The sequence below is a fragment of the Ischnura elegans genome, chromosome 8 (genome assembly GCF_921293095.1).
Source record: "Ischnura elegans chromosome 8, ioIscEleg1.1, whole genome shotgun sequence".
NCBI classification, from domain to species: Eukaryota; Metazoa; Arthropoda; class Insecta; order Odonata; family Coenagrionidae; genus Ischnura; species Ischnura elegans.
This window is the reverse complement of record NC_060253.1, coordinates 62,081,683-62,106,058: the sequence shown is the minus strand read 5'-3', so window position 1 is coordinate 62,106,058 and position 24,376 is coordinate 62,081,683. Positions and strand designations below refer to the sequence as shown.

The 24,376-nt window shown below is 37.3% G+C and overlaps 2 protein-coding genes and 1 non-coding gene across 7 annotated transcripts in view; 2 read left to right on the top strand and 1 right to left on the bottom strand.

Annotated features, from left to right (window-relative positions):
• Nucleotides 1-1,802: 1,802 nt before the first annotated feature.
• LOC124163970 lies at nucleotides 1,803-13,032 on the bottom strand. The gene is made up of 2 exons (XM_046541109.1): nucleotides 12,866-13,032; nucleotides 1,803-2,297 (listed from the first exon to the last, which is right to left on the bottom strand). Exons 1-2 carry the CDS (start codon nucleotides 12,957-12,959, stop codon nucleotides 1,963-1,965), a joined length of 429 nt encoding a protein of 142 aa, XP_046397065.1. The 5' UTR covers nucleotides 12,960-13,032; the 3' UTR covers nucleotides 1,803-1,962.
• On the top strand, nucleotides 2,752-2,824 carry Trnak-uuu. Its single transcript has one exon. It is a non-coding gene; the product is annotated as a tRNA-Lys (tRNA).
• Nucleotides 13,033-14,899: 1,867 nt separating the features above from the next.
• The window catches only part of LOC124164235, a 40,370-nt gene continuing 30,893 nt past the window's right edge, over nucleotides 14,900-24,376 (top strand). For 3 of the 5 annotated variants that reach the window (XM_046541475.1, XM_046541474.1, XM_046541471.1), the window contains exons 1-6: nucleotides 14,900-15,032; nucleotides 15,204-15,303; nucleotides 18,964-19,019; nucleotides 19,095-19,238; nucleotides 21,617-21,753; nucleotides 23,927-24,030. In XM_046541475.1, the coding sequence (XP_046397431.1) occupies nucleotides 15,293-15,303; nucleotides 18,964-19,019; nucleotides 19,095-19,238; nucleotides 21,617-21,753; nucleotides 23,927-24,030 (452 nt within the window). In that variant the 5' untranslated portion in view covers nucleotides 14,900-15,032; nucleotides 15,204-15,292. The remainder of the gene's footprint in view (nucleotides 15,033-15,203; nucleotides 15,304-18,963; nucleotides 19,020-19,094; nucleotides 19,239-21,616; nucleotides 21,754-23,926; nucleotides 24,031-24,376) is intronic. The other 2 variants (XM_046541473.1, XM_046541472.1) reach the window with 2 other exon arrangements.

The following is a 24,376-nucleotide window of genomic DNA, read 5'->3' as shown; positions in this document are numbered from 1 at the left end:
GTAAAGTGGTAGCGAGAGATCAATGAATACCGCTGTGACTTTCTAAGCCACATGTTGATTACGACGTTAGCTGATGAGATGCGGTGACTTGATTATCACTGAAGGAAATTAATCAACGAAATAAAATTGCCAACTTTTCGTGAGGATAGCTGACTTATAAGAAATCTCACCTATATTTCTATTGCATTAAGAGATTGAGCATAATTTATTTAGAATGTTTTATTTTTGTTATGTTGCACTTTTAATTTTCTGTAATATAGGTATATAATAATTTTTTGTGCTGCTATTACTCACTTTCAGGGATTTTATCAAAGGGGACTGGGTACCGGGTACTTTTCAGACTCACTTTTTTACTTACTAGCTTAATAGTATCTAAACTTTCGTTTACGATAGTGAGAGATCGTAAGATCGCTTGGTCTTTCCCAAGATCGAAAATAAATTATATTTACCTAATTAAAGTAGGTAATTTACTCAGTCAAGTACAGCAGTCTGACATGGCATTTTCAAACTACAGTACATACATCTACATTTACATACAACCCCGCAAGCCTAAATAAGCGTGTGGCAGGGGGTATGAGAACAACAGCCGTTTACATATAAAAAGCAAATGCTCAAATGAAATTAAGACTTGCATTTATTGAAGTCCTTCATGGTTCGGGGGAAAAACGAATTCCCATATCTATCCGTTCCGCAAAATGTCTCTATTAATTTATCGCTTCTGTCGGGCATGGTAATATAGTGGGGCTCTAAAATTATGTTCTCCGTGTCGCCCTTAAAGATATCCATTCTCAATTGTTCAAGCAATCTAAGTCTAGCGCGCAGCCTCCGAGTCTCTAGCGACTCCCAGCCTAATTCTTCTGTTGCATTAAGAGATGGAGCAGAATTTCTTCAGAAAATATGTTCGTTTTATTTATAATGGTCATGTTTTTTTCTGTGTTTTTCTGTATTTTTAGTCCCCTTTAATTCGCGTAGAAATCTGGTTTTTATCAGAAGATACTGAGTACCGGCAACTTTTCTACTCACTTTTTTACCTACCTTTAACATGGTTAATACTAACTAAAATTTCGTTTCCTATAAAATATCATCTTAAGGCCTGTTTAGATGGTACATTAACCCTTACGAGTTAATGTGTAAATGTATGAACGCGAGAATGAACACGAAAATGCACCGTGTAGCCACCCAACTTGTGCGAATGCATGAACAGAAAATATAACCTCTTCTAATTTGGTTCATGCACGTTTCGTTCCGGTCCACAAAAATCATTCTCGCAAACAGACATTAACTCGTTCGAGTTAATGTATAGCGTAAGCAGCCTTTTTGAGCTCGCAATATCCGTCTATTTCGCTTGCTTTCTCTTCTAACTCGGAATTAAATTATATCTTCCTATTCTAAATAGGTAATTTGCTCAATCGAGGACAGCAGTCTAATAAGCCACTTTCAAACTAGAGTATCTCTTACGGAAGAGACGGTGTATAAACCATTGTATGGCATTAAATTAACCCACGGAATTTTTAATGTTTTTTACCAGTGTGAAATCAATTGTATTTGATGAGGATCTTAGGACTTGATCTTATGGAGATAACCTTCCATAGTAACATACACCTGGGTAACCGACAACAACAGCATAATTTGCTTTCCTATGCCAGTTTTTAACGCAGCAACAGCCGTGTCATACCCTTTCCGTTGGAATTACCTAATTCAATACTGTTAAGGATAGGTTACCAGAATTAGGATTTAAATAAAATCATGCTTTGATTTCTTCATGAAAAATATATATATTATTCATTTTTTTCCATAATTACTTTTATTATTTCCATACCTTCTGTTAGTTGTCTACTACGGACAAACGCTAGCAGTTAAGTACAGGGAATGGATATGTTTACAATCGATAGGATTTCGTTACCATATCTTTTAGTTGAAGTAGCTGAACACACTTGACGTCGCATATAATGGTCCATCCCGCTAGCAAAGCGAATGGCACATAATGGGGTGTATCTGGCCTTGGTTCACGCACTTGCTCATACAACTGGGGCTCCTCTTGCGCAGAAGATTATACCCCAGCTGGAGGGCTTCCTCCGACAGAGGAGTCTTCAGCGGTCCCCTCAATTCCTCCATGGCATCGCTCTCCTGGTCGTACGGGCGAGGCTGCAATTGTTGAGGGCTGTAGTAGTCCCACAGTTTTGCGTCCCAGGAAGGTGGTGATGCCAGGGGCCACTTGGGGCCACTTCTTTGGGCGCCCGTCAGGCCAAAGAAGCTCTGCAGGTTCTGCCTCTTGTCCCTGGAGTCTTGGGGAGGCTCTAAGTGAGAAATTTTAAATTATTAGGTCATTGAACCATTTATGAAGGCCTGATTACACGATACATTAACACGTACAAGTTAATGTACGTGCGGGTGAATGATTTTGGTGGACCGGAACGGAACATGTACGAATGCATGGACCAAATTAGAACAGGTTCTATTCTACCGTACGTGCTAATGTGTCGTGTAACGAGGCCTACACACTTGATATAATTTCATTTCGTAACGCTCCACAGATTTTTTTCGTTCACCTAACCTTGGCAAAAGGCTGGCTAATCACGACAGTAACTAATTCACAGCCATTATTTTAAGATTTTGGTTAATGGGAGATATAACTCAGCGTAAACGATTTCGAAGCAGAAATTACACTTGTCGTGTTAGAAGAGAGGACTCCAACTGCATAATAATTACAGGCAGCGAGACGGAAAAGTTATTTGACACTTTAAAATAAGGGCCCGGGTAGCTCAGTCGGTAGAGCATCAGACTTTTAATCTGAGGGTCTAGGGTTCAAGTCCCTATTTGGGCGAATACTTTTTGCTTAGCGAGATACAATTTTTTGTCTCTTTGTTTTTTTAAGTTTAAGGCCTGGTTACACGGTACATTAACACGTACAAGTTAATGTACGTTCGCGTGAATGATTTTGGTGGGCCGGAACGGAACATGTACGAATGCATGAACCAAATTGGAACAGGTTCTATTTTCCGCTCATGCATTCGCACAAGTTGGGTGGTTACACGGTGCATTTTCGTATTCATTCACGCGTTCATAGATTTAGACATTAACCCGTACGTGTTAATGTATCGTGTAACCAGGCCTTAAAAGGTGGCGCAGAGAAACATCAGTTTGTTAATTTGACATAGGCAGCCCTTTAGAAGCAGAACATTTCGTGGAAAGTCGCTCAACTATAAAAATAGTTTCATAAAGTTAGTTTTGATTGAGAAATGTTTTTCCTTAAGTCCTAAAGGTGCTATAATTCGCCCATCGTGCAATTTGATGATCCTCTGACGAAATAGTGCAAGGGTGGGGCTAGTTAGCACTCAACGGGTAGTGATTAAAAAATGTCAGTCGAGCGAGCAATTGATTTTTAACCGGAGCGAAAAGCTCGACTTTTCAACGTAAATCAAAATTTGAACAAAAATATCCCCGGTTCCTTTTGTACAAAAAATCTATTATTCATTGAAAAAAAACACAAAATGTGCAGTAGAGTAGTAGAAAAAAATTTCTGAAAGAAGATGCAAAAGTGAAAAAGTGAAAGATAGAAAAAGCTCCAATTTGCCGCTCTGAATTGTACCACGATTTATTATACTCTTTCTTGTTTGTTTGTGAGCGTGTCCTTCGGGGAATAATGTTACACCTCAAATTTCGATCACTTCCTGATAAGCTAGACTCTGAGCTGATTGTAATTTTCTCATCGAGCATATTTCAAACTATCAATGATTTAAGTTAAAAAAAATTATGCTGGCCATTATTTTCTTCTTTTTTATAAAATGTATTATTTTATAAAATATGATATTTTAATATTGTAATATTATTTCCTTTAAGTTCACACCTTGTCGCGAATTCTTAACTTGCAAGAAGCAATGTATGGAACCACACCCAAGTATATGCAGATTCACACATGTTGGGTTGTTAGGTACCTGAACTTGGACCTTCGGTCGGATTGGCCCGAACGAATGAAGACGGCCCGAAATTATTCGTTTCTATGGGCTGGATCAAGGTCATGGCAGATCAGACACAGAAAAAGAGAATTCAAATGAAGCAGACGATACCAGGTGTGAGTTCTTTTTTGTTGTCGGTGGACGCTAACATTGGTCCATGGGATGGCAACTAGTTGGCCTTGGAGAAATTCGTTGCTCTGAGAAAAATCTTTTTGTTTGTCCCTCTTGACCAAATTTATCAAACCTCCGTTCACAAGGTTACTCGTGCCGGCCTGAAGATGTTCCCTAAATAGCAAGGAGACTAATGACCCGATGAAGGTCACTTGAGTGAACGGTAAGATTGATGGATATGTCTACATGCTTTCTGCACGCTGTGTCCACTAGGCTGGTAAATTGATACCTTTAATTAATTAATAGGCAAATGACACGTGGAGCTAATACCTATCAAAGTTTTTGCGAATATTTTTCAAGTCGTAAATCAATCTACTACGTATATTTTATTTTAATCGTCAGTTCTAGGTTACCTATTTTCACCACAACATTCATCGTAACCGTTAAGCAAAGTAAAAAGCATAGTGATCAATAATTTATTAACAGAAATCACTGGCCTAGTAACCCTTGAGAGATTTTTAAAGGAAGTATTTGAAAAAAGTACAGCTTACAGATAAGCTTTAAATACGTGATCTTTTATATATTTCTATCACCATTTAAGGGGAGCTACTTTTAGCTAAAGGTGAATTGTAATGACTTTTTATGTAATTTTATGATTACTGTCATTTGCTAATGCTCGAGGGTCTATTTTACAGGTTTTTTTTTCTAAAAGACACATTTATAACTATATTCTTCTTGGCAAAGTTTTCTCGTGGCTATAATGAAACTTCATTCGCTGTTCAATCGGTAGCGTGAGGATTGTTACCACAGTAATGCTAGAATACGAAAAATATATGCTCGTGTTAACAAGGATCAGTGGTAGAAACCTATTTTTTTTATTCTTAATGTATTTATAAAACACTGTTTGTTAGCTGACAATAAATCTGGAATTTGGATGCGATAAGCTTCACTTTGGAGGAGGCTTTCCAAAATTGGGTGCAGACAAGAATTTTGAAAGGAGGAAAATTTTCGAGGAAGACTATCGTGACATGGTATTTGTTCAGTGAAAGGTAGCGGGCTAGTGGAAGGTCGAGGGATGAAAAATGTTCACACGAAAGCGGAAATAAATCATATGAGGCATGATGAAAAAAGAAGAGGACAGGTGATTCTCCCCACATTCCTTTTCCTTGGACAATCAGTACCCCTAAGGAAGGACGAACTGATACAGTATTCCTTAATTTATTCAAACAAATGGAAAACATAGAATCAATTGCTGAGTTTCATTATTTACAGGCGTCGATAAACCAAAAGTACCAGAATACCTTAATCCCCTTAATCCGAAATTATTAATGAAAATAATAAATTAAATGTATATGGGTAAATCTCATGAATTCTCTGTACTCCTTATTTATTAGTTTTATGAACTAAGACATCCCAATGAAATTTTAAAAACTCAACACTATCAATTCAGGATAAATGCAAATTATCCTGAATAGGATATTTCAGAATAATAACAAATTATGCTGAACTATCCTACGCCCAAGCAATCCATTCCTTTTCGTTTCAGGCTATAAAACCATCATCGTAAGTCAAAAATAGTGTGGTTTCCAAATAGTTTTTATTGCCTTAATCGAAAGATTATTACTCCTGGAGTACATATTTCACGCTTTTAGATTTTTAAATGACGATATCTATTTTTCGCTATTACATGAAAAGTAAAAATTTTCAAGCGCGCGAAAACGCGACGGCTTAGTATGAATGCTGGGAAAAGCCCTTGTGACGTCTGGCTGCAGCTGTGTCAGGCCACCTTGGTGCGAGGCTATGAACGCCGCTACGATGCAGGCTGCTTGCTGCCGAGCATGGCGGTAGTGTAGAGTACCCTGCTATAAATTATAGCAGATAGCGCTTAGCTTAAATAAGGATTATTAATACCCAATCAAACCAAGGAACCTCTCCGACCAAAGGCAATTTTAAAAGGTGATTATTAAGAGATGTTTCCCTGAGTTCTGTGCCTCATGCATGCATTGGTAATCTCAGACGCTGTAAAACTCCTAACTACTCGTATAGCATCTAGGTCACTGTAACTTCACGCGGAGTGGTAACGCATGGGCGCCAATCTGACCTTTTTCAAATGAGGTAACCATTAAAATTCGCCTAAACTGGGATTTCTAAAACCAGTTAATTTTTAAAATGAATACAGTAATAATGGGTAACGAATCGCAATCAATGCCTTTCGTTTTCTTTGATGAAGGAAACTACCCTATTCTAAGATTAGTTTTTCGCAGCTCTCCATTCCTCTCTCCTATCCACTAGTCTTTTCATAGTATTTCTTCTCTTCGGAATCTTTTATAACCTGTAAATCATTCGGGGCTGTCCCTTGCCCTTCTTCCCTTCTCCTTGTCCTTCTATGATAGTTTTTAGCAGGCTATCATGCCTCTCACTATGTGGCCAACTAAGTTGACATGGTTCCTTAAGGTTTTTAGAAGACTTCTCTTTGCTCCCGCTCTTCTCAGCACTTCCCATTGTTTACTAAGCCCACCGATTTTATTGCCAATCATATTTGGGTAGCATTACATTTTGAATGCTTCAAATCTTGGCTTCTCCTCAGTTCCCGATGTCCAAGCCTCGCTTTCATACAGAAATATGCTCCATATGTAGTATCTATGGAATTCTTTCCTTTCTTCTTTTCTATATGTTTTCATTTTAAACTACGTATGTTTTGAATATGCCGTCGGCGTCTTGAGAACACTAAGGTATTAAAAATGGCTGCATTTCAGTTTCATTTTTGATATTTCCTGCGTAGGTCAAGGGCAAGGTTACTTCGAGGCTGACCTCTGATAGCGTGACCAATGACTGCAAAACAAAACGATTACTTGGATTTTTCAGACCACTAGAAAACAGGATCTGTTGTATAAAACCATGCCAAATTATGAAAATACAAATTACTACAATCCCTATGACTCTGCGCGCAATTAACAAAGTATGGGAGAAGGACAGATGAAGAGGAAAATTTCAAAATCAGGGAGATTCCGAGAAGAGAGGCATCGAATCATTTTGCTCATTTCTCGAAACTATAATTTCGATGAGTGAAATTATATGCAATTGTATACTATGGAAGATCTTGCCTTTAAATTTGAATCGAAAATTATCCGTGACGGCTGCCGTAAATAAGGAGGTTCGTTGAAGCTATTATGGTGGGAATATGGTAGCAGTTCCGTTCATTCGTCGAGAATTGATTCAAGTGACAGTGGAATATTACGGGTGATATCCAGTGATCATAATCTAGCTATGATGAAGATGGAAAATAGGTATTTTTATGCATATGCTTCAGCTGTGTAATCATGATTCAAGCTCTTCATTGTGATGATAAATTGTTGGAACTTAAAATAGAGATCCTTAACCACCCCAACGTTAATTTTTAGGGTCTCGAAATGTATTCCGCATTTCTGGTGAAACACGAGGTATTTCATCTTGATCCCAGTATTTTTAGAGGTTCAAAACACGACTCAAGTCGATTCAGAAACCTTGAGGGATCTGTGAGACGCTACGTGGTTCGGAATATTCGGCACATAGCGAAAGGCTTTTAACTACTTGCATAGAAAATAATTCAATGAAAAAGAATTGTATCGAATTAAAACAATTTTCCTCTGAAGATTTTTTAAAAAATAAGTAATAATAATTTGAAATACCAACTGAATACCCAATCAGTAGTTGTTAAAAATGCCCTAATTTCTTTAACAGAATACTTAATAAGTAGTTGTTAAATACGCCCTAATTTCTTCAATGCATATTAAAATTTTGTAACGGAACCTAAAAACCCCTATTCGACGGTTTTAATGAGGTTTTGCTGATTTGTCCATCTGGTTCGCTGAGGGTGAAACACAGTATTCGAATGGTCCAAAACTCGAATTATTTCAAGTCTTTTTTGCACGTTGCAGTTGGCTGCTATATCAGTCTACTACTACGCTCGAGTCGTACGTGTGGTCAGTGACTACGAAGCACTGCAAAGAGAGTTTGCATCGATTGAGTAAATGATCGATCTTGATTTGATCAGTTAGAGAATTTGAAAACATTGAACATAGCCATGGTTATATCCTGAGAGGCAACTGCGTAACCAGCTAATATAGCGATAGTTATTTTTATAATTTATTACTTATTAGGGATCGATGTTTAATCTCAAACGAGAGGAGATGAAAATATTTCTTTTCCGGCTTCGTCACTTCTTTTGTTTCTCTAACTCTGCCATAACTAAGTGTATTGGCACTTTAAGGACACTTCTATATTGAAAATAGTGGAGATATGACGTGTATGGGCTCCTGCTTTAGCAGTCAATTGCATTTCTTGGCCACCTTTTTAAACGACCAGTCCAGCATCCACCCGAGAGAAGCTAAAAAGCCGCAGATGTGACCGGGTGGCCACGCTACGCCCCCTATTAATTCATCTCCTTGGTGAAAGGATATATACCTGCGGCTGCAAAGGGAGGCCGTGATTTCCACACTGCTGCCGGTAGTTATAAGCGAGCCCCCAGGAGGCGAGACGCCTAGGCGCTCCCTCCTTTCAGAAGACCTCATTTGAGCTTTGTGGGCGGCTTTTAGTGCCTTGATGAGAGGGGCTGGAGCAACAAGAGAACGGCGGCGCCCCTCGCGGCAGCGTGAGAAACTTAAAAAGACGTTCGTGAAAAAAAAAGACTCTCAAAGCGCGTCCATTCTTATTTTTTCCTCTGAGAAAAATGTGATGGATGAAAAATAAAATAAAAAAACCCTCAAAGCGCGTTCATTCTTAATTTTTTTCCTCTGAAAATAATGTAATGGGTGAAAAAATAAAGAAAGACTGGGAAATTTATTTCTCGCCTCCTCCAGACGATCTAAGCTTTCCAATCATGTGGATCAATTCAACGCAACAAATCCTTCGTTCAGATCGTTTATTTTTTCAGCTCCTCAGGATAGCTCATTCGATCAATCTAGTGCTTCTGTGCGTTCTCTTCTCCCATTCACGTTCACTCCTTTCTCCTCGGGCTTTTGTATAAGTTTTTCCCCATAACTAGTTTTTTTTCTAGGTTGGAAGAAAACTGTGATGCAATACCTGAGGTGGCTCCACGATCAATTTCGCTCCAGCGCCTCTGAGACGAATTATGGCTCATCAAATCCTCTCTATGATTTTCCTCATTAATAGATGCACCTTAAAATGTTTCGATAATGCTACCATTAAATTTTATCACAATCTAAATTCTGATTAAAATCCCTCACTCAAATAATTAAAAATTGAGCTTTATTCAATATTTAAAAATATGGTGGCTTAAACTATGGATCTGTTAATTTCCGTAGAGCTCTTAGTGGTCTACCTCCCGACAACCTGATTCTAGGACTGGATTTTCAATTTTCCCTTTCATATATCGATGGCTAAGTTCTAACAACACGTATCTCAAGAATAACAACCTTTCAAGAGAGCAAAAAAATGCTAAAATTAAAAACCAAAAATTCTTAAAACTAAAAATGAAACATACATTTGCCAAAAAAGAGTTGTTATTTGCTTGAATTTTATTTTTTTATGTTATTCCACTTTGTATAAGATACCTGTGTCAAAACCGGCCAAATTTTGAGATACGTGTTGTTAGAACTTGGCCATCGATATGCGATAATGAACACTGTTATGCGTCATACCAATCTTAGAATTGCTGACAAATGATGATTAACCTAAGGAAACCGTTCATTACGAATGACCTGAGTTAACTTTTTGTAAACATTACAAAAAGGATATTGGTGAAGCGCAGCCTCGGTTGCGTATTTTTTAAAGTAATTTTGACTGCACTTCGAATGTAAATAGGCCAACAATAGGTTAAAAATAAATCTAGATCCTAAGTCAAGAAAAGGCTGAGGCGGGTGTGGAGCCCGCGGCTGTGGAGTGGCAGGCAATAACTTTAACCCGCCAATATCAAGACCTGCAACATATTGTCGTTCGTGGTCAAACTGCTTGGGAAAAAACCAAAAGATTAATCCAAATTCTTCCAATCTATTCATCGTCTTATCTATCCTATCCTATTTCTCATCTACTAATCTCAAGATTGGTTACAAACGATGATATTGCATTTAATTTTCATGAAAATTTCAAAATACACCCTTTTAACATTACCTCATCGAGTGATTTCCTTCATTGGCTGTCTGTGTTATATTATCCAAAACATGACTTTAAAAGGAACGCATTTTATATTTTATATAGGCTCATATGGCGATGCCTAGCTATCATGAGTATCAGAAAACATTGATTTATGGTAGAATATAATTTTATTTTTGACAAAAACATAATGAAAACGATAAATTAAGAGAGATATTTTGCCACACGGATAGTTATGGGAATTCGTTTTTCCCCACAGCAATAAAGGACTTTAATAATTGATTGCTTGCGGGGTATTATGCAGATGTAGATGCACAAAAGGCCGAGGAGTAGCTGAGAAGCGTTGACCCGCACGACATAAGCTCGTGTCGTCATCAACTCCACCGATCATCAGATCTAATACGGTAGGGTTAGAGCCGTCGATTTTTTCTCGCGAATATCTCAAGAAATAGGAGACGTATCAAAAAGGAAATTAAGGCTCTTCTAATTTTTTTAAACCCTATCACAATCGACACTATGAGAAAATTGGAAACTTTCGGTTCTCGCGGAGATACACTCTGGGGATAAAAGTCTTAAGTCTCGTAAGTCCGTAGTATTTTCTTCTCGCACCGCAGGAGGGAGAGGATGGGCAGAGAAAAAAGTGGGTGTCGCACAGTGGGTTGAAATCGAAAAAAGCTCGACAAAACCTCAAAAATGATTTTTTTTTAGTATGGAAGTTGAAACTTAGCAAATTTGTTGCCCATCCACTATTTCATATTCTGATGCAAAAATTTATTCCTAGATTACTTGTTTAAATAAAATACATGTCCTCAAAGTTGTACGAATTTCGCCAAAATTGCCAGCGTTGAATTGTTTTCTTAGAAATTCAGTATGTTATACTAATGGCACTCTTTTTATGGCTATTTAATAGTGACAAAAATTCACAATGATATCACACGGTTTTCTTTTGTTCATTCTCATCAACTTTTGCGACTTAGTTGCTGTATTTGTGGAGAATACGCTACAAAAAGTGCATACCCTTTTCTCGACGAATTTTTGAGTTTACGTAGGATTATAAAAAGTGAATCACCCAGTCACCTCGAAATATTTACACCTCATATAGAGACAAAAATTGTATAGAGTAATACGAAGAGATGATCTGAGACGCCGAAATTAAGATCGATTTGTGGAACGAGTGGTACAGTCTACTGGACACTGGACTACATTACTGAGCACTGGGCTGGCTATTGGACACGGGAAAACATTTTTGGGCATTTGACCAGCTGTTTTCGATTACAGTCCACTGTGTGCCGCTCGAAACGAGCCCGAAGTTTATATCCTTATCCAAGATAAAGATGGCAGGGAAAGGATGGAAGAATTTCGTACCGTCATTTGAGCGACTCGGACTGACACCAGCGAAACTAGATTTGCCGTTCGCTGAGAAATGGAAGGTCATCCTATAAAGAGAATGATGAGGAGAATTTTCTCTTGATGGTTTCAGAGTCTCTTGGGGCAAGCGTTGGAGATAAAAAAATTACGATTTCATCTTTCACCAATGGCGACCACCCTCCCCCTGCAACTTATGGAGAACAATTTAAAAGATGGTAATCTTTAACTTAGCTCTCCAGTGAAAGCTTTTATTTTACCAGTTTCAAAAACAATGTATGAATATAATTTTTGAATATCTCTTAATGTAAGTCGCTGGTCTAGGTGAGTCAGATCTTAGGCTTCTGGCACACACACCGATTTTGGACAGTCGGTATAAAATATCGGCCGACCACATTCCAACAGTGAACAGTTGGAGGGCATGTAAGATTGCACTGTGTGCAATGCGCACTAACCGACAACAACCTGGTACCGAGGAAAAATCAGTTAGCGTTAGGAATGTGCGAGTAGTGTTTTTCGAACTCGAGTCGTGTTTTCAACTCGACTCGAGTTTGAGTTTGGTCATTTCTGGATCTGGCAATATGATAATATATATGCCACAATATATTCTCATTTTCAAATCCCTTTGTGAATTTTCTTTTTTGAATGCTTAGCTTGATCTAAAAAGAAAAAGATAATGAGGAATTATGAATGTAATTGTTTCAGTATTATGAGATGGATTAAAAATTGAAGTGTCTTGAAAAGTTCCATACATTAGCACTATTGAAATGAATTAACCTCTAGTAATATGTGGTCAATTAAATTAATATATATATATATATATATATATATACGTATCCAAACTGCCAGAAACGGCCCTGAGTAAAAGCATTTGCATTGTATTAATGCTTCCTGTCGGCAGATTTCTGAACTTACTGGCCTCAACAACTCGAACCGAAACTACTAGTCTCGACTCAACATTCGTAATGCTACTCTAATAACTCAAGTCGAGTACCAACTACTCGTCTCGACTTGAATTTTCGAGTACTCGCACATGCCTAGTTAGCTGCCAACCACGAGATCGTTTAACCAGTTAAAACCCGGCGTATACGCAGCCAGCGCTCCACCGATAAAATATCGGCGGTTTTTTATCAGCCGTCCAAAATCGGTGCGTGTTCGAGGAGCCTTAGACGAATTATTACTTGCAGTCCTTGCATACCACCAAAACGCTTCGGAATGTAATAAACAAGCCCCCAAACAAAAAAATAGCGACCTTAATCCGCCCCTATATTTCATATTGTTACGTAAAAATAATCGTTCGCGATCGCGGTATAGCGAAGCAAGCTCTTTACAGCGACCCTTACCTTGGGACATGCGGGTTTCCGCCGCTAAGGCCAGGCTGATCAGGGTGATGAGAAAGCAGAGGACGGCCATCGAAGTCGGTGCGGAAGCTGCCATGGCGAGATGGGAAATGAGTCTTGTCCCTTCGGAGTGTCACTGGTTTAAAAAGCACCCCAGTTGCCCACCCACGCGGCCCTGGAAAATCTCGAGCCTCGGACAAAGATGACTCCTGCACCCTTCGATAATCGCGAAATATACTGTCGGCTCACAAATCAAATCCTCAACTTCATATAGCTCGCTCGAAATGACAACGTTTCTTTTTTATGGTCCAATCAAACCCTGTCGGGCGGCGTTATATGAAAGCGGCGGTGATATTTATGGGTATGGACCGTGGCCCCTGATTGAGACGCTTTTCGCGGAAACAATGTCAAGTGCGCACGCCTTGAAACGCACTCTCTTTGATCGGCAGGATTAGTCTACGGCGCAAGCTTGAATATTTATATTTTGCGCGAATGATATCGCACGGCTATTTCAAGGTGCTTTAGTTGACGTAGGAAAGGGTGTTAAACTGCATCATAAATATACGGTCATAAGCGCCTCATATTCACCCATATGGACTTCATCTAAATTGTTTTCGCTCCCAATATCTGCTCTTTATAAACAGGTTTATTGCTTAGTCAAAAAAAACTCAAATACACAGTTGAGCGGTATAAAAAAATCTAATAGTAAAAATTTACAAATGCGTGCACGTTTTAAAAAAAATAAACTGATTGTGATGCTTCATCCATGATCGAAGGCATGCCTTTTCAATTTTACAGGCCATAAAGAAAAGTCTTTCACATGGAACGTATGCAGTTATCATAGGTTGGTAGTGACGCTGCTGGGATCAAACAAAATGGTCAAGATCGAAGTTAAAAATCGAGTTAGGATCGAAACTCGAAGCTTGATCTCGATTTGATCCACGATGTTTGGTTATTAAATCTCGATCTTTGATTTTAATCAAAATCGAGTTTTCTACCGCTAACGTGGAAGAATGAACGAGAGGGTCCGAAAAACGAAGTGGACATTATTTTCATGAAAATTTCAAAATTAAACTTTAGGCAACAAAATGTAAGCTTTCCGAGCAATAATTATATTTCATATAATTTTACTTCTCGGAATTCCATTTTAAAATCCACATTTAAATGTAGGATCCTATGGCATGGTGATACTTGTCTAATCACACAAAAATGCTGATTTATACGATATAATATGTGTATTTTTTTACAAAATATAATAAACTGGCAGGTCTTATGCCTCATATGTATTAAGTCTTTTCGCCCCTCACCTCGGGTAATAAGTAGTTAACTTCACGTTGCCCCTTTCAATAGGTAGATGTGAGAAGAATATTTTTGTTGCATTGTGGATATTATTAGATTGAATTAAGGTCAATGTAAAGGATTGAATTAAGGAAGCAATTACTCCATTTTAAAAATTCATTAAATAACAAAAACTTAAGACTTCTAAACCACGCAGAATATTATACGGCCAACTCAGAGACAGAAGAAACTCGTTCAATAACAACACTGTCCTAATTGCAACTAAATTGGAGAAAGAAATAACTTTGCATTTGGAGTGATTTGGATATAAATTCCACGGTTTACACCAAATGGAAAGATTATTTCATGAGCTTCTAGCTCCAATTATTATTCAGTGACATCAAAAACTTAAGCATTGTATACTTCTATTTATCTGCGGATTAATTAGCAAAAATATTAAATTTTTTTTAAGTTCCAATTGCAAATTTGTGATCAGAAGCCTCGAAAACATATATATCTCCCACTTTGGTTTCGATAGTTTTCTGTGCCGTACCATCAGTCCTTCTACATCAGTGGAAATTTCAGTCCAGCATATGTAAAATAAACTAATCCTTCATGATCTCGGAATAAATCAAAGTTTGATAAATAAAAATTAAGATAAAAAATGATAGAAGCAGGAGAAGCAGAATGGTGCATGATGGGCGGTAATGCGCAGAATTCACGTCTTTCTGCTCACTTTGTTTATAGCAACGACCAGCGACCACTAACCGTAGCCATCTTTGCTATTCGTATATTTTCATTCCTTGCAATTTATATCACCCAGCTGTGTCCTAATGATTAAACTATGTGACAGTGATTGCGGTATATCCTTGTTACACTTATTTAGCATCAGGTACGAGGATATTATTTTTAAACCATATTTCAGTTAAAATTGTTACATGCACTTATCCAATCGGTCTTGTCGAAAAATAAAAAATGTAATGAATGATATTGTTCTTAATTATTGATTAAATATAACAAACTTACCTTCTTTCTTAAGAAAATCTTTTCTTTCCCTTATCAGTGACTTAATTTCAGGTAGAAACCCCAAATCAATTGGTTGAAACATATCTCGTGAAGTTTCATAGTCAGAAAGTTTACTTCGGAGAGAGAATGAATATTTTGTGAGTTACCTGTTTATTTACTTTTTCTATTTCTTAATTCCTGGCAAGGCTTGGTAAACACATTTAAGTATCTGTTCTCCCGGGAAAGGGGCATGGGCAAAAATAATTTCCCTCTGATCTCTCTGTTTTGTGTCTTCAAACAAACTTCACGTAAGGATAAGAGGGAAGTTATTTACATAGTTAACCATCCTTCCAATGACACTGGGTAGGTTTGGCTAGGCTAGCGCTGAGCCAGCAAAGCGAGGAGCGTATATGTATGTATGCTAGTTTCGGCTGAACACGGTGCCGTTGCCGATGGAACGATATTACAGCACGCATGTTTGAAAACAGTTTTGGGCAGTGGCGTACCTAGGAATATACTTTGTGGGGAATTTGGGGGCTTGAGGAGGCGACCCCTTCCAGGTAAAGGTCCGGGAAAATTTTTGAAAAAGGAGATGCCTGGAAATACTTTTTATATCATTTTGACACTTCACATTTGGATGTCACTCGTAATCTCGCGGGAAATCAGCACGACAGGGAAAGCATAGATATTAGTTTTGAATTTATTTTTTTTTATTTCTCTGAGGGGGGATCTATTCCCCTTATACCTCTCATATATGTAACTATAGTATATATAACTATCATATGTATAACTATAGTTACGCCACAGATTTTAGGTGTAAGTGTTGAACATTTTGGCAAACAATTTATTTAATCATTCTAATGATAGCACCCCTTTGAAAAAATTGTATAAACTTGTATAAAATTTGTAAACATTTTTATACATTGTCATGATAATTGTATAAGAATTTATATAAATTTTATACAGGTTTACCAATTTTTTCATAGGGGTAATGACAAAATTTTTAATGGCATTATACCGTTAATACGTTAATTTTACGAAGCCGCGGAACAGGGGCGGTCTTGGATGATTGAGGGCCCTTGGCTGGGGTTCATGTTGAGGTCCAACTTGCGGGGGATTCGGGGGTCCTTCTCCGGAAAATTTTAGGAAATTGATGCCTGGAAATGGATTTTGATGCTATTCTTGCTCTTAAAACTAGATGTAAGCTAATGTAAAATAGCAATTTCGTAAAAAAATGTTATGAATAGTGAGAATTTAACAGCTTATAAAATTTAATAAGGTATTACGGTTCCATTATATATTAATTGAATTCATTCTCTGATACTGAACTGATATCTAAAGCACTTTTTCTAATAACCCTTTCAAAAAGCATCAGGTTCTCTTTTAACTTCTGACAACTTAATTTTATTTTTATACAATCTTTTTAGACAAGGTTAGCTGTAATTGAAGCAACTAATGAAAACTTAGAATTTTATATTTGCAAAAAAAACTTTGGTTCAAGTAATATGAGTCTTTTTTATTATACCTTTCATATCACACCTTCAGGATAGACGCGAGCGTAGTGGGAGGTTCCAAAACCTCGGGGTTCTCGGCGTTTGCCGACCAACGGACTTGGCCAGACCGCCCCTGCCGCGGATGCATAAATATTCTTCGGAACAGTGGCGTAACTAGAAACATGTGATAAAGGGACCTGGGGCGGCGGTAATGGGAGTCCGGAAAAATCGTTCAGAAATGATAAGCATAGAAATACATTTTACGTCATTTGGACACTTAAAATTTAACTTTAAGCAGGTGCTGTTTCTCTTGTATTTTTATTTAAAATCGTCACTTGGACCTTCCAAATTTTTCTCAATTTGCGCCACAGTTCCATCTTGGGCGGCAGCGGTCCATCATAATATTGTTAATAAATCAAGCCGTGGAGCCGAGGCCGTAGCCATCCATTTTTTCGGGGGTTTTGGACCCCTTGGTTCCCCCCAATGGCGTACACTACTTGAAGAAGCAATGTTGGTTGCCTATATTTACGGCGTCGAATTCTTCCCAAGTCGAATTTTTAATAGGCATTAAAAAGATTATAAATTTAATATCACCTGAAGTGGAAAATAATATATTTCCTTCCGATAATTCGGCGTAATGAATAATATTTTCATTATTTTAGGGTCTTTAATATTAAGATATATAAGATCTCTAAAATTATGGTTAATAAGATCGTATGCTCTATCTACACTATCATCTATGCTGAATGTCATCCCACCCTTCCCAAAAATATTGGTTCTACCTACAGTCAGTGGCGGATACATATGGGGGCGCGCCCCCCCTTGCAGGGCCGCCCGATTTTGCAAAGGTCATTGAAAAACCACAATTGTAACTTTCTTATATCATACGGTAGCATTGTCTTGTATATGTGTATAATCAGTGCACTTCCTTTTTCCTTCATTCTATTTCTGCATCAGGCTGTTTCTATTCTCATTCCTATAGTTTGATAAATCATCCCTTGTTGAAGCTATTTCCTTTTTTCAAACGTTAATGTCCAAGATGGAGGGTGCGGTAGTTTAGAGGGTAGAGTGCTTGATTGCTGACCAAAGGGACAAGGGTTAGAATCCTGGGTGAAACCTTCAGACACCCCCAAGCAAAAATCATCTAAGTGTGAGGTGGTGCAAGTAATGTAACTGGCCTCTCTACTTCGAATTTGCAGAAATTCAAATGCCTGTGGCCAGATCTGGGGGAGATTTACCTTTACCTCTTTACCCATCTAGATCAACCAAAGGGTTGAATTACGTGGAGTGAGTGGATGACTGTTTATCAGATTAAAAGCAAGCTTGCTACTCTTCTAGCTATTGGGAAATTCTATGAATATTATTATATTAATATTTTCATATTTGATATATACATTATTTATTTATATCTAAATTATCACCATCATCACTGGTCAACAATCCTAGGATTTGTTTGACGCAGCTCTACACTCAGTTCTCCTATCAGCTAATCTTTTCACACCTACGTATTTCTTCTCTTTCACATCCTTCTTTTTACTTGTTTCATATATTTTGTTCTAGGTCTTCCTCTTCTGTTCTTGCTATCTACTTGTCCCTCGACGATTGTCTTCATCAGGCCATCATGTCTCAAGATGTGGCCTATAAGGTTGTTCCGTCTTCTTGTTAAGGTTTTCATGAGGCTTCTCTTCTCTCCTACTCTTCTTAGGACGTCCTCGTTACTAACTCGGTTGATCCATTTGATCTTCATCATTCTTCTGCAGCAGCACATTTTGAAGGCCTCTATCCTTGCTTTCTCCGCTGCGGTCATTGTCCATGCCTCACTTCCGTATAGGAGCATACTCCAAATGTAGGTTCTTATAAACTGTTTCTTTACTTCCATATTTAAGTTTCCCGCTGTAAGCCTCTCTTTTGGTGGAATGCTCTCTTCACCTGAGCTATTCTGCTGATAATTTCTTTCTTACTACTCCCATCACTAGTTATCTTGCTTCCCAAATAACTGAATTCATCCACCTCTATCAGTTTTTGCTTCCCTATTTTAATTTTAGCATTGACTTCTTCTCTACTGCTGCATACTAATATCTTGGTTTTCTTTGTGTTTATTTTCAGTTCATATTCACCCATTACCCTACCCATATTAACCAGAATATTTTTCAAATCCTTTTCTGTTTCTGCTATAATGGCTATGTCATTGGCAAATCTTAGCATGCTAGTTTTTTCTCCATAGATATTTAATCCCAATGCCTTTTCTTTGATTTCATTAATGGCTTTTTCAATGTATATGTTGAAAATCTAAATTATATCCATTTTTTTCTTTTATGCTTTCAGAAATTCTCTAGGTTGTCTCTCTGATCAGCATCATGTTAATGCCGATTCCACTGCTGGTGAGTAAATAATTTTTTTAAGACATCTTTCCTTGGAGCATTCAATTATCACCACACCGTTCTCTTCTCTTACAGATAAGGTTTACTCAAGAATCTCTTTCTCATTGGATAAGCAGTATGCCAAGGATAAGGAAATGACAGAACCATTTCCCCAGCTAAATAAGCAATTATCCAAACGTTTCTATAAATTGTGTCCATGCTTTAAAGAGGCAGATACAGGTACGGTGAAGGATTATGTACTACTTTACCAATACATATTCTATTGTGTTAATTATGCATCGATTTCTGTTAGAAAGCCTTGTGTGTAGATAAAGAGGTGAAAAGCTAATACTATTTTATAACTAATACTGTATTAGCTAATATATACTGATAACTTATAGTGACATTAAGTATGAAAATTCCTTGGACAAAAAGTCATTTGCTTTGACCTGGATTCAGGCTAAGATGGTGATTTGCACCAAATTTTTCAACCCATTAATCCCCAATTCATTATCATAGCAAATAATTTTTGCTTGTTTATCTTTATTTTTTTGGTATCAACTAGCAAGGAAATGGTAAGGTAAGGAAGTAAAAAAACGAAGAAAACTTCAAATTTATGCATAATAATGGCATTTCATGATGCTGTAATTGTGCATTAATTCTGAAAAAAAACCGTAAGCTTCATGCTACCAAAATAAATGTTTTAAACATTTTTTAAAAGTAATTATTGTGATTTAAATGAAAAATTAATATTCAATTCATTAATAGAAATTATATTTGAAATAATACCAATTATTATCGATATCAACCCAGAAATGGGTAAGTATATATTAATTTAAGATGAGGCACCTTTGTGTCAAACAAACAACGCTCCTAAATCACATGCATCAATGCATTATTTCTTAGTCTAAAGATCCAAAATTTGACTTAAGAAATAACCTATGTCTTTGTAAATAGGAATTTGGGGATACGGTTAGTTGGTCGATGGCTTTTAATGGAAAAGTGAAAGAATTACAATCATTCAATGTTAGGAATTTCCTAATTTTAAATACAAAAATATATGATGAAAAGTGAGGAAAATAAAGGTAAAGTGTAAAAGAAAAGATGAAAAATGATCAGTTATGCAATCTTTGCAGTAAAATACTACAGGCAGTGAACTAAAATGTAAGATTTTCGTCGCCAAAAGAATTTTTATACCATTGAATTGGCATTACCCAGACGGCACAGAATCCTCCATATCTAATTCCTATGCAGATAGTATCCATTGACTACCGCTCCGTCGCTTTTCGTCAATGGATACTATCTGCATACGAATTAGATACGGAGGATTCTGTGCCGTCTGGGATATTTGAAAATTGTTTAATGAGCAGGAAAAATTAACTATATGCAATATATACATTTTTTAAATCTAAAAATTGTTAATTGGTGAGTCGCTGAAGAAATGTTTTCTGCACACTATAACCACTTATCTATCTATCAATATTAAAGAGGATGTCTGTTTGTCCATCCACTATGCATTTCCATACGATTGCATGGATTGCTACCAAAGTTTGTTTTAAGGTGCATCTCATGCTCCTAAGCCCTGTATTTCTACTTTTCATTGCATTCAATGAGTTCTTTGCACCATTTTCTCATTGCCAATTGTTACATCACATCATACAACTCCTATGGTTGGACATCCTGCTGGATAGGCACACCTCTTCACTCCCTCAATGAGAAAACATAGCTCAAATAATACTACACTTACCTATTAATCCTCACAGAACTAACCTTTTTGCTGGGATATGAGTTCACAAGACGTTTTTGGTCTACACATGTAGCGATCAATTTTATGGGGCAGGGTACGAGCTGATCCCATGTGCGTTATACGGAAATCATTATTTCTATCGCTTCCTGTTCAGTGAGCCTAAAAATACTGCTATGTGACCTTGAATTCCAAGTTCCAACTTTTCCACTCCTCTGGGTACTATGTATCTTTTTTGAACAATGCCGGGTGGCAACAGTTAAAATTTTAGCTTGTGAAATGAGAGAACATCATCTCTTGTAGTGGGGGTTTCTCCCTATGAAAATAATTGGGTAGATCAACCTTCTCAAAACTTAAATTAAGCCAAATTTCTTCATTCATATATGTAGCCATGTATACTGGGTAGCCATCAATGTATGATTCATGGCTTTCCCTCCCTCCCACCTCCCCATAATTTCCAGAAAAATCGAAAACATGGTTATCTTTCAGGTGATGATCCGATCAAAGTTTTTATTTCTCCAGACAAAAAAATACCTTTTTGATGAAATTCTAAAAGCTACCTGTCTACTCACATAAGACCTCAGATGCAGTGAACCTGTGATCTATTGCACACCACCAAAGTGGTACATAAAGTAATTTAACTGCACCACCCCCCAAGCAAAAAAACAATGATAAAACAACAAAATCAGGAGACAGAAATTTATGCATACAAAAAATTAGTAAAATCCTATTGCTAGTTTTGTATTTTTTAACCTGAAGCTGGATCAAACGCAGCTTTTTACTGAAAGTTAAGCTCCCTTTAAATTGCCTTTTCCATTTCATGACAAATGATTTACTGCGCCCTCTGATATTATATTTTCTTGTTTTTATTTAGGTGAGCTCCTCATTTCAGAGAGTGCCAGAAAGCGTTGGAGAGTTGAATTGGAAAATACTGCATATTTGATCCTCTCTGATGCTCGTTCTAAGCATTACAGGCAGCAGCAAAAAATCCAAGGTGTGAAAAAACTTCAGGTAAGAAATTTTTCAAACCTACCATACCTTATCATGATGGAAAGTCTGGCTTATACCACTGATCCCTACAGAGGGTTGGATGAGATTATTATTAATTTCTCTTGATAGGATCACCCACAGGGTTGAAGCTTTAGGGTATAGGGTTAGTAAGAGTCTTTTATGCCTTTGATTCTTTTCTACCAATTATGAAGATGATTTTCGTTCTCAGAAAGGTACATATAAGCATGCCCTTCTCAATCGGAATGATTCCATTACAGTGATTTCAGCATTGAAACCTGGCTCAATACTAAGGGTGGGGTAGAGGGGGCATGTGCCCCAAGTGGCAAATTTCCAGGGGCAGTAAAAATTGAAGTTTGCTAAAAAAATTCAATAAATATTTTTAATTAAATTGTCCTAAATTAATTATTAATTTATAATTTATTATGCCATAAGATTAATGATACTTCTTCATAGCAAGCATACGGTGTGTAATTTCAATGACTGCATCTCATAAAAATAGCTTACAGATGTAATATATAATTAAGTGGTGGACGAGGGAAAGAGGAGCAAGGGTGGTTCAGGGGAGGATGAGCAGCGAACTGATCTTTATCCCACCAGAAAAAACTCCTAGTTCCAGCCCAGATCGAACCAGTAGCTTAATATTGCCTAATTACATATGATATTTTAACAAAAGAAAGATATTTTCCATTCAGTTAGTAAAGCACCTGGCTACAGCAATATAAATTAATTCATTTTAAATCATTGTCTTAATATGTTAACAGGTTGATACATTTTTTGTTTTTTTAACCCCTTGGGCTGCGGAAATTCACAAGTTTAGCTTGATGCCAGTGCAGAATAAACCCGCTGTGCAGGAGGCCCCCTTGCCACGAGGGCTGGTCTGGTGGAGTTAAAAGCCCCTTAGCAATCTTTATGGTGAGGGAAAGTGTGCAATTGCAAGATATCATACTAGTAAAAAATTTTTGGGTGGATGCCGCAGTCAGCATGCAAAATGTATAAAAATGTACCCACACTGTAAGTGTTCAACTTCAAGTCACTGATACATGGCAATATCCAAAACTTTCCCATAATACCCATAATTTTTCTTACCTGAAATATTTTGTATAGGTACTTTCTTGCAAAATTATTTGCACTGACCTGTCTAGTGGGTATTTCTTAAGATACACAAATAGAGATGTTTTGGTAATATAGGCCAAGTGAAAAGTTAGAAAGAACACCAGTAAACGTGATACTATGGAAATGACTATTACTCAGAAGAAATGGAAAGCTGTGCAGATGTTTTTGGATTTTTTTCCCCTTCTCTTTTCACCATTCCTGATTTCTACTGATAAATTACAGTGCTCAATGATTTAATTAAACAATTCATTGGACTTGGTAAATAGGTAAAACATGATGCAAAACAATTCCGACTCCAGTCAGTTACTGGCGAGAAATGCGGATGGTATTTTCATAACATGTAGCAACTAGGAAAAAAAAACAGTACAAAGCTATTTTATTACATAACCGTATGCGTTTTTTTTATTGATGAAGTTAAATTGGTTAATATTGACAAAATATTTTTACGTTTACTGAAATAAGTTATAGCAATGTAATAAGTTACAGCAAATTAAATACATAATGGACTATGTTAGAGCTGATACATCGGCCTCCTGAACTTTTCACCTGAGTGGAGAAAGCTGATATATTGGCCCGCCGCAATGAAAGGGTTACGTCATTCTCGCACACTCAAAATCGCAGGTTATGAAAAGAGAAATATGTAACCTCTTTTTAAGCAATCTTCCTCATTCAGTCATTTCCCAAAAGTTTACACAAAAAAATGCGAAGGTGTCCCATTCATCAACTCATTTTAGGAAAGCTATGCTCATTGGGGAAAGGAGTTGTTTGCAAGAATGTGAACAGCAATCAACCAAGAGAAGCTGATGAGATGAGGAGAAGAGACTCATTCAGTGTGTCACATCAAACTCATAGGCGGATTTAGGGTGGACAACACATGGGCACAAGGGGTCCCCCCAGACGTTTATAAAATAGACAAGTTTTTTTATACCGTCCTGTTATCATTATGCTCATTTTACTTTGTGTAATCAGTAATAGAGTTAAACATCAAGGGTATTTGAAAAGCTTTTCTTTTGCACATAAATTAGCCAAGCTGCTGATTTTTATATTATCACTTTTGTAGAAATTGGTGAAGAAAATAAAAAATGGTGCTAGCATGTTGACAGATGAAGATTCGATGCTCCTGATTCGCTGCTGCCTGCATGCCGAGCATTATTTTGCTCAAGAGTAAGTTTGCCTTTTGACTCTAATGACAACAAAGGTCTTCGGCAGCACTATTTGTAAACCGCACGCCAGCCACTAAAGCTCCGAGTGACTGAAAATTGTCTGCAAGAGGTTACACCAACAAGCATGATTAGCGGCCATTTGATCCACAATTTTTTGTGCTTGGCATCCCTAGATTCCTCTTTCAGAGTTAGCTTACCTTGGAGCCAAGTTAACCCTTAGACTGCAGGAATATTTTTTAAATGTGTTGTACGCTGACTGCAGGAAAAATCTTTTAAAACATTTGACCATTGCTGAACTACCTTAGGCAGTTTCCAAAACTTTTTATTGCTCCCCAGGTAGAACCCAA